Raw genomic sequence first — 9,863 nt, forward strand, 5'->3', positions numbered from 1 at the left:
CATCACTAAGCTGCAAGAAGCAAAACCCCATAGCTATAGCTCAAGTGAAGTGAGCTGAGGGATTGAAATTTAGAGGAGAAGCCTAGGCAATTCAGCTAGCAATGGCGGACATGCATGGTGACGGCGCTCGTCTTGTGTAGGGCACCGTGGTGATCTTCGGGGTGAGCAACTGCTGCATGTTAAACACGATGAAGCGCTATTTGCAGACCTGGGCGTGAGCTCGACGACGGTGCACGAGCTGGACAAGGACCCCCAGGGCGAGGAGGTCGAGAGGGCACTGGCCGGTATGGTCAGCCAGAGACACGATCATGTCGCTGCACCTCAAGGGCCAGCTAGTGCCGCTCCTCCGCCAAGCCCGCGCCCTGTAGTCCTTGGAAAGCCCGCGCCCTGATCACAACCTAAAAACCTAGTGATGGTATAAATACAGTGCATGCCACCCTCTTGTTATTTCAGTTGTACTTCTTCTTGTCAAGAGAGGCGTAATAATCTTGGTTATTAGAGGAGAGCTAACGACCTAAATCATCATCATATCTTAAGGTCTGCTGTGATCAGGCCTGAATCACCGGCTCTGTTTGACTGGATCGGTGAGCCTGTTCTCAACCATCCTGTTAACTCCAGCGCCTCTCCTTCAGTCCGGTGGCACTGACATGGAATGCAATATCATTGCTCACAAGTCGTGCCGTCGCCATCTATAGCTGCTGGAACATTTGGAAGGAACACATCACAAAAGGCTAATGCAAAACACACTAGGCTACCAAATTGATTAATACTTCTAGATACTAAGCTTAGTAGTGCAAATTGTGTCTTAACAGACTCACAGTTGTAGAATGCACGCGTTTCAGTCATGTAAGTTTGACCTTAAGAGCCTCTGTTCATTTCAACAAAAGAACCTGACACTGCGTTGCCAGATATCCAGCCGGACTGCACTGGATCTTCTAAGATTCGACTGCAATGCGTATAAGATATTCCCTAGGTGAAGAATTGCTAGTGATGAAGATTTTTCTGGTAGCAATCACTAGTGTAAACCAAACATTGAAAGAGAGGCAAGTAAAAAAGAGGAGCAGCAACTGGAACAGAAATAGCTGAACCTACAACTTGTGGCAAGGAAGCTTAGCTCAAGCAAACAAGAGCCTCTAGCTAGCTAGCTCAAGTGAACTAGCTGACAACAGCTTCAGCTAGCTCAAGTGAACTAGCTAGCAACAGCCTCTTCTAAACATCAGGTAAAACTCACCAGAAAACAAATTAGGAGGATAAACTGCCACACATTTATTAGTCAGCTAGAACAAGCTTAGAGAGAGGAAACAACACGCTTGGATTGCTAATTAAGTAGCAAGTACTAAAAAGGCCAATAGATAAAAGAACAGTATAATTCTTCAGTCCAGGAAAAAAGAAACATCACGTGGATCAAACAGTTAGCACATATTTCAAACTCGCATCAAAATGACTTTTGATAATCTTAAAATCACATGCACATTAGTGACTTTCTTCAGCATGGAAGGATATCAACACAAGCGTAGCTATATATCAGGCATAGCTTCGTGATTAAAAAATTTATGCATCAACAAACAAGCTGGTAGCTTATAGTGGATCCAATTCATACATATTGCAGCTCTTGAGGGTACGACAACCTTCAGATAAAAGGTGGAGCATTCATAGCATAATCCTCTAGTGCATGAAAGAAGGTATGCGAAACAAGAGATTGTTTAAGCTGAAAATAAGTACGATCTAATCCTTTGCGATGTAAAGTGGCGACCAACTTGCCATCCGTGCCAACCCGAAATAGCCAATCGGCAAATTTGACCAACACAAGCAACTCACCATCCCCTGGCATGACAGACACATAAAACGACGACCGAATGTATGTATCATACTTATCGCACTGCACCCTGATCTCCGCAAACGGCAATTCAATCCGGTGATTTAAGACCCATATCTCCCTTTCATAATCTTGCAACACCCATATATCAATGATTTTCTCACAATCAAGGATGGCCACGCCAAACATGTCGTCCATTTCAAACAGGTCAACGCAGCAAGCAACAACGGGAGTACGCATCTCCCGGAACAATTCAGATCTGGTGTCGAACACCCCTATCGTTTTGCATTCTCCGTCATAATCAGATGTGCACCAATGCAGGCTACCACGGAATAGCACATGCGGGTCGTCTAATCCCAGCGTAATCGCATTTGGCAACCCAATATGCCTCGGTGGATGGCCGGAGCCCAATGCCAAGACGTGGCACGCATCTTGACGCTCATCTTCTGTGATACGCTTGTATGAGTAGAGCAATAGTCTGTACTCGTCAGTAGAAGGGTGAGGGTACATTCCCAGGAGCCACCACGCATGACCCAAAGGGAGCGGGAGGCGAGCATACTGGCGAGTTGCCGGATTGCAGATGAAGAAGCCGCTGTCCTCGACGCAGAGGACGAGGAGGCCATCGCAGGAGACAACCGGATGATAGTAGGAGATGTTGTCGCTTCCGCAGTCGACCCTCATCAAGGCGGCATCTAGATGAAAGGAGGTTTGGGCAGTAAGTCGGGCGATGGGCTGGAGCTGGTCGGGGGTGGCCACCCCTGCCCGATGGTCGAAGCAGATGATGTTTAGCGAGTCGGAGATGCCTTTTTCATAGTTGGTGCAGTCGTCGAGAAGGAGGAGGGCGGGCTGGTGGACATGGTGGGCGAGGAGGAAGTCGCGGGTGGAGGTTATGCTGCGCCAGGCACGGCAGACGGTGCGGCAGCGGAGGAGGGCTTTGGGAGGCAGGCGGACGAGGATCTCCCATATCACCATCTCCTCGGGGAGGGCACGGAGGGGAGCCATAGCTCCTGCCTGTGCGGCCTTGGCCACGGTCGCCGGTTGAGAGCTCTCGATCCGTCCTAGATGCAAAGCAGGCGTTGTGACGGCGGCGGATGTAGCTAGGTCTTCTTCCTCTTTCAAGGAATATGCATGCTCTGCTGTTATGAGATACGATCCAACAAACCCGCTGCTGTATATAGCCCGTTTTCCCCTCGGACGGAAAGTTGAAGAAGGATAGGATCCGGTCCAGGGCCAACGCGTCCGCGTTATTCGTATGGGAAGAGAGAGCGCGTCTGCCTGCCCGCCCGGTCGCGTATGTGTTTCAAACGTGGTGTACCTGTGTCCAAGCCTCCAAGGGATCCATCATCGATGAATTAGCTTTTTTTTTGTCATGGTAATACATGACTCATTTATATATCATAAAGAAAGTACAAGTCACGTAAGGACTGACATGACAAAACTGAAAAGATAGCAGAACATATCTAAGCTTAACACAAACACCCGTCACCTGCCTCCGGCACCACCACAGCAGCCACCGAAGAAATGAATGACGGATCACCTCCTCACCCAAGCTCGACGCGGCTCCATCGTTGATATGCAGCTTTGCGGACCTCCAAGATGGCTCACCAAAGATGAAACAATTGCCGTTGAACGAATCAGACCGGCCACGGCCACGATATACCATGCATCGGTCGTGGACGGCGCTGGTACGTATACACTCCAAGCGAGAATCATATCAGCGTAGGTGCGCGGGCTGCTCGAATCTAAGCATTGATTTTGTTTTTTGGTGAGGCCTCCCCAAATGGCGATATTTGTGACCGAAATTTTGCAAGTACCTTAAATATTTGATCAAGTTTGATTTCCCAAAAATTCAGAATTTTTTGATTTTGCTTTGTATTTGTTTTGATTTTACTATTCACCTGGGTGTAGGTGCACCCGAGAGCAGCCACACATTTCTCATATTTTTCTGGGAAGACATCATATCTCATGATGCTAACTAATGGACTCCCTCTGCATCTTTTTCCCTTTCATAACAAGAATAATTAGTAAAAGCATCTCTATTTCAGCAATTATCTTGTACGAAGACCCATTGACACCATCGCAAAAATCGACATCACTGTGAGTGTTGTCTTGACAAAGACAAGTATGCCAGCGCGCTAGCAATGTAGCTCTCCAAGCATTTTTTTTTTTGTTATAGTGGTTTTTTAATGGTCATTTTAGTGCTATAGTAGAGGTGGAACTAGCTCCTCCTCTTTAGTCCTATAGTAGTGGTGGGGCTAGGTAGAACTCGGAGCCTGGGTACCGAGGCCCAAGCCCATAAGCGATTGTTGCTAGGGCACGGCTTTGTCTTGGTGCAGCGAATGTTTGCCTCTAGCGATGTCGTAGTGGGGCGGCCCATTAGTTGCTGCAAACGCTAGTTCAGTTCATCTGTTTTGTTTCTTCTTTATTCCCCTTCTTTTCTTACCTTTTTAAAAATGTTTGTACCATTTAAAAAATGTGCGTACCATTAAAAAATGTTTGTGATATTTAAAAATTGTTCACGCGCTTCAAAAAAAGGGAAAACTTTACTTTTGTCACTCTAGTGTTTGTCCACTTTGCCTATTCCACTCTAAAACTAGATATTTTACTTTTGTCCCTCTTAGCTTTTGACAATATATCACAATTGCCATTCTATGACAAAAGCAAAATTTTCAGAGTGACAAATTATTATACATTGTCAAAAGTTAAGAATAGCAAAAGTGAAATGAATACATATTACTTTTGCCACAAAAATGGCCTTTGTGATACACTATCAAAAGATAAGAGGGGCAAAAGTGAGTGGCATAAGCTTAATGGGCAAAAGCTAGAGTAGCAAAATAAAGTTTTACTCAAAAACATGGTTCTGTTATTTTTTTGAAAATCTTACCATTCAAAAATAATGTATTTGACATTTCAAAAAAATTGTTCACACATTTCAAAAAATGTTCATCACATCAAAAAACTGTATACACAATGTAAAAAAATGATGGTGGGGTTTAAGAAAAATGGTTCATACCATTCAGAAAAATGTCCATAACACTAAACAAGTATTCACACGTTTCAAAAATCTTTTCGTTATTTAAAAGAATGTATATACAACGTAAAAACTGTTTGTGTAATTTAAGAAATGTCTATACCATTGAATGTCTAAAGTGTATTTGAAAAATGTTTAACATGTATTCGAAAAATTGTTCAAACATGTATTTGGAAAAGTTTCAACATGTCTCAAAAAAAAGATTTCACATGTATACCAAAAATATGCAACTTGTATTAAAAGTAGACATGTATTTGGGGAAAAAACTTAGAAAACTGAAAAGTGACACGCGAAAACAGAAAAAGAAAAAATCATGGAAAAATTCTGAAACAGGTCCATAAAAAGCTATGGAAACCTTCCAAGAACCTGTTTATTGGCTTGGCCCACTAAGTTGAGGGCACACCCATCGCCAAAGGCTAGGCAAGGCTACATCTCGCCATAAACGAGATATAGCCCTAGTGATGTGAAAAGCCTAACAGAGGGGCCGACAGAGAGGCATGGCCAAGCAAGGAAAATCGCCCCGAGCATCTGACTAACATCATCTTCTTTAGTCAGAATGCAATTTGGGTTGTTGGTTGCTCGTAGGTAAGACGTTCTTGGGATGCCGCCACAAAGCCTGGGCACCTGTCTATGGTGCAGGTACGGTTGATCCGCCACTAATTGCTAGCATCCTAGATCGGTTATGGTGGATTCCCGTGGGATCACCGTAGGACAAGAAAATCCATAGAAAGCTAGGGTTAAAAGGAGTGCAAGACCTTAAGCGGTCAAAACTCGTGTCTTATAGGCAGTTAGGCACTGGCGAAATGTTAGGTGGACTATACTAGGTCGTGGTAGAATCTTCCAAAAGTGCCAGGCTATGGGCTCCTCCTGTGCCGTGAGGAAGTTAAGGTTTACCATGGTGTATTATGTCTCTCTAGACCGTGGGCTTATTGTGGTATGTTGATCTGGGTCAGCTCCTCCTATGTTGCACGTGAGTCCCGTGGCTGTCACCCCCTCTTTCTCATCTCATTGACTCGTTTCCCGAATTTCTCGTGATGACTTCGCTAGTTCTTCTTTCTTCCCCCCAAATCCCCATATTCTAGCCCTCTCTTTCTTTTTTCGTGTGTTCTAGCTAGCATAGATGGTCCCTACCACTTCGTTTTCTGACTGTGGCGGCAATTCTCTTCTTATTCCCTAACACACATGTTTGTTTTCTCGTTGCTGGGACAAAGGCCAACACACTCCCATGTTGTGCCGTCGGGTCACATCGCACCAAAAATTGCCACTTGTTTTTGTTGTTGTTGCTACTGCTAGGCGGTGCTACGAAAGTGACCACCAGATGCTACGACGACCACCACCCGCGGTGCGACGGGAGCTGTGACCAACGACGACGTGTGCTTCTAGCCGTGATGACAGTCAGCATCGAGGCTGCGAGCGCCGACACACGCAGCTTCAACAGACGACACCAAATGTTGCGACCGACACACCGGGGGTGTTGGAACCAGGAAACCTGACATGGCAATGCTGGAATCGGCGTCCTTTGTGCGAGAACTAGTGTGCGCATGTGCTACAATGGTTGCAACCTGCTTCGACCTATGTCATGACTAGTGGTGGAAAAAGCTGCAACCGGCATCGGTTGTGTTACGCCTGCAGCGAAAGCTGCAACTGGCCATAGCAGACTGTAAACATCGGTGACCTGTGTCAGGACTAGAGGTGGAAAAGGTTGTAATCGGTGTCGGCCCGTGCCACGACATGTGTCGGCGGAAGCTGCAACCCGCGGCGACCCTGCTACAACCGAAGACCTGGCTATGGCGTGTGCCAGTGCTGCGACGACAACGACAAGTGCTACAATAGGAGTGACTGGTGCTACAAGCGCAGTCGGCAGTGCGCGCGGCCAGGGCAGGCGACGATGATGCGACTGTAGAGGTGGACTGGTGGCTAGCGATTCCCTTTTTACGGTGATGCAAACATGGCGACAATGGGGAAGACCTTCTGCGCAACGGCACCCTAAGGTCCTAATGCGCGACGACGTCACAGGGTCCTACTGCGACCTGCTCGAGGGTGTTGGTGCTTGCTCGTGCAAGAGGTTGAGAACTTGGGATGTGCGTGTGCCGTGTGAGGCGAAAATGACATAAGGGATGACGCGAGGCACAATCCAATCGTTATTAGTGTCGTAATCCAACAGTAACAAGCATGAGATGCACGTATGAGGCGAAAATGACGCAAGGCATGACGCGAGGGTACAAACCACCCGTTACTAGTGTCCTGTATAATCCAACGATGGAAAACGGATCAGGAAGAACGAGGAAGGAAACGTTCGATTCAGCCGGCGTGTCCATTCTGCCTAAATATTTCCTGCTCCGCTCCCACCGAAACCCCTCCAAACCCCTCCCACCGGAAAATCCCAAAACTATGGACGGAGATCGACGGCCGACGGCGGCTGCTGCGCTCGCATCAGCGGTGGCGGCGGTTCTCGGCGATGACAACCTCCTGCGCGAGATCCTTCTCCACCTCGGCTTTCCCACCTGCCTCGTCCACGCCGCCCTCGTCTCCAAGCGGTGGCTCCACCACGCTTCCGACCCGGCCTTCCTCCGCCGCTTCCGCGAGCGCAACCCGCCCTGCCTCCTCGGCGCCTGCGTCGGCTACCCCGGCCGGTATCGTTTTGTGCCTCTTCCGCCCCCATACGCCGCGCGACCTCCTCCTGCGATGCCGCCTTCGCCCGCAGATGCCCGCGCATCAAGCACTGCCGGAATGGCCGCCTCATCATCGAGGTCTTCCACGCCGGCAGATTCGATCACCCCCTCGTGGTGCCGCTTCTCGCCGGGGAGTCTTCAACCGTCCTCCCACAGATCCGGCCCCACCGTGACCGATGGGTGCAGGGCACTCAAACAGGATTCACTGAGATGTTCCTACCCGAGGAAGGGGGCCGCGACGGCATCACCTTGGTGAATCTGTGGAAGGACTGGCCAAAAGTGTATGCGGAGGTGTGCGTACTTGGATCTGCCAGGTCTGGCGTCCCTGCCAGGGGCTCGACAGAGATACAGCTCCCGGATGACACCGTCTTCCATGAAATGCTACCACCCATCCATGGCAAAGTCTTCATGGTGACCAACTTAGGGTACACCTTGTGTCTAGATTTAGCCACCAGGAGCCTTTTCACCCTAGAGCTACCAGTTGGAGTGCGGGGCAACTATATGCTCTCATGTGCGGAGGATTCTGGGCTCTATCTTGTCAGTGCAGATGGGTTTCAGCTCAGTGTGTGGCTCCATTCGATGTTGGACGATGACAATGGTGCAGGCTGGCTGCTGCTGGACACATTTTGTGTCCGTGAGGCTGAGGCATGCACACCTCGTGCAGAGGACAGTTGGGCTCCTCATGATGTTTGCCTTGATGTTGTCGCGGTCGGGGACAATGCTGACTTTGTGTTCCTGAATCATCCAGCAAGTGGCGCTCTCTTTTATGTTCATCTGAGGAGCAGGGTGGTTGAGAAGGTCTATCAGAGGGGGGCAGATGAATGTGGGTATAAACGTGCGGCTGCTGGCCACGTACGTGTCTCTCCTGTTATGATGATCTGGCCGCCTATCTTCCCAGCGCGGAACATGAGACGTGAAGAATGATCCCCCTGTGTTTGATCGTTGTACTATCTAAACTGAGTATGAGTTCTGCAATAGAGAGGTATGTACTTTGAGTTATTTCTCTTCCTAAAGACAATAGATATTGCAGTCATGTATGTTGGGTCTTAAGAACATGTGTTTCATTTCAGTTAAAAAACCTGAAGTTTGCAGAGGTTTATTGAAATATATCCAGCAAAACTGCACTGATCTTCTAAGCTGACAGTAGTTTGTATAAGATATTCCATATATGATTGCTTTCTGGTAATGATCAGTTGCGTAGAAAAACTTTGAATGGTGGCCAAATAAAAATGACAAGCAGAAAATGGAAGAGAAATAACTGAAAATATAGCTTTTGGCAAGGAAGTTTCTTTTGTATTCTTGACAGGGATGGCTCAAGCAATAAGACGGTGTGCATGTGTTGTGATGCCCATTTTTATTAAAACTGACTTGTCTACAAGCTATAATCCACCCATCATCACTAGTTCACTACTATTAGTTCTAAGGGAAAATTTGATAGATGCCATTAGATGAAGTTTTATCCCAATGGCAGCCAGAAAAAAAAAGTGATGCTTGGTGTCCACAAACTCCACAACAATGGTATTCCTCGTCACGGACAAATGGCAAAACAGTAAATTAGAGTGCATCCAGTCCTAGCTTATCAGAAACCTGAGTAATAATCAACTGAAGCATTGATTTGATTGATAGCACCATCCATTTTTCTATATATGATAGTAATAACTAAAGTTCAGCCTATCTCGAATCCTGACTCTTCTTCATTTTTACGCATTCGAGGCATCATTACAAAAAAATATCAAAGATTAGCCACACTCCTGACTATAGCTAACTGTATCACTTTGCTCCCTCACAAAAGCAAAGATTACACGAGGTGCTAGAATTCATTAGATGGAGTTTTATCCCAAATTCCCAATGGTGTCCAGAAAAAAGAATCCAAATCTAGCTTATCAGGAACTTGATGAATCATCAGCTGAAGCAGCGATTTCATTCGGTACCACCATCCTTTTTTCCGTAGATATGATACTAGTAGCTAAACTTCTGCCTGTCTTTAATCTCGATTCTTCTTAAAAAAGTACTTATTGAGCACATCATTAAAAATGTTATCAGAGATTAGCCACTCTTCTGGCCATAGCTAACTATGATTTTGGCCCCTCCCAAAAGCAAAGATACAAAAGGTGGTAGAATAGAACCTTCCAACAGAGAACATATATTCTACCCAATCAGACACATCTATAAATAAGCACCGTTGGGTCATCAGCATCATAAAACACCAAGAAACAACAGCCTACATATAGCTCAGGTGAACTGAACTGATCAGATGATCGACCGCAAAGCCCCAAGAAACAACATCCTACAGTTAGCCACCAATTGGCTCGATCAGCTTGGCCGACAGGGTGACGAAGCTGGC

General features: G+C 46.9%; 1 protein-coding gene and 1 pseudogene across 1 annotated transcript; one reads left to right on the forward strand and one right to left on the reverse strand.

Annotated features, from left to right (window-relative positions):
* Positions 1–660: 660 nt before the first annotated feature.
* On the reverse strand, positions 661–2,818 carry LOC109754059 (F-box/LRR-repeat protein At2g43260-like). The gene is made up of 2 exons (XM_073495635.1): positions 1,819–2,818; positions 661–698 (listed from the first exon to the last, which is right to left on the reverse strand). The coding sequence occupies exons 1-2, from the start codon at positions 2,816–2,818 to the stop codon at positions 661–663; spliced, it is 1,038 nt and encodes a 345-aa protein (XP_073351736.1).
* Positions 2,819–7,052: 4,234 nt separating this feature from the next.
* LOC109754058 (uncharacterized) lies at positions 7,053–8,638 on the forward strand (annotated as a pseudogene).
* The last annotated feature ends 1,225 nt before the right edge of the window (positions 8,639–9,863 follow it).

Source organism: Aegilops tauschii, chromosome 3 (genome assembly GCF_002575655.3).
Source record: "Aegilops tauschii subsp. strangulata cultivar AL8/78 chromosome 3, Aet v6.0, whole genome shotgun sequence".
In the NCBI taxonomy this organism is placed as follows: domain Eukaryota; kingdom Viridiplantae; phylum Streptophyta; class Magnoliopsida; order Poales; family Poaceae; genus Aegilops; species Aegilops tauschii.

Excerpts from the sequence above, each read along its gene's own strand:
- LOC109754059 (XM_073495635.1), bottom strand. The coding sequence starts at position 2,818 with ATGGCTCCCCTCCGTGCCCTCCCCGAGGAGATGGTGATATGGGAGATC. Across the intron at positions 699-1,818 it reads GTCTGTCATGCCAGGGGATG|CAGCTATAGATGGCGACGGC; the intron begins GTGAGTTGCTTG and ends CAAATGTTCCAG.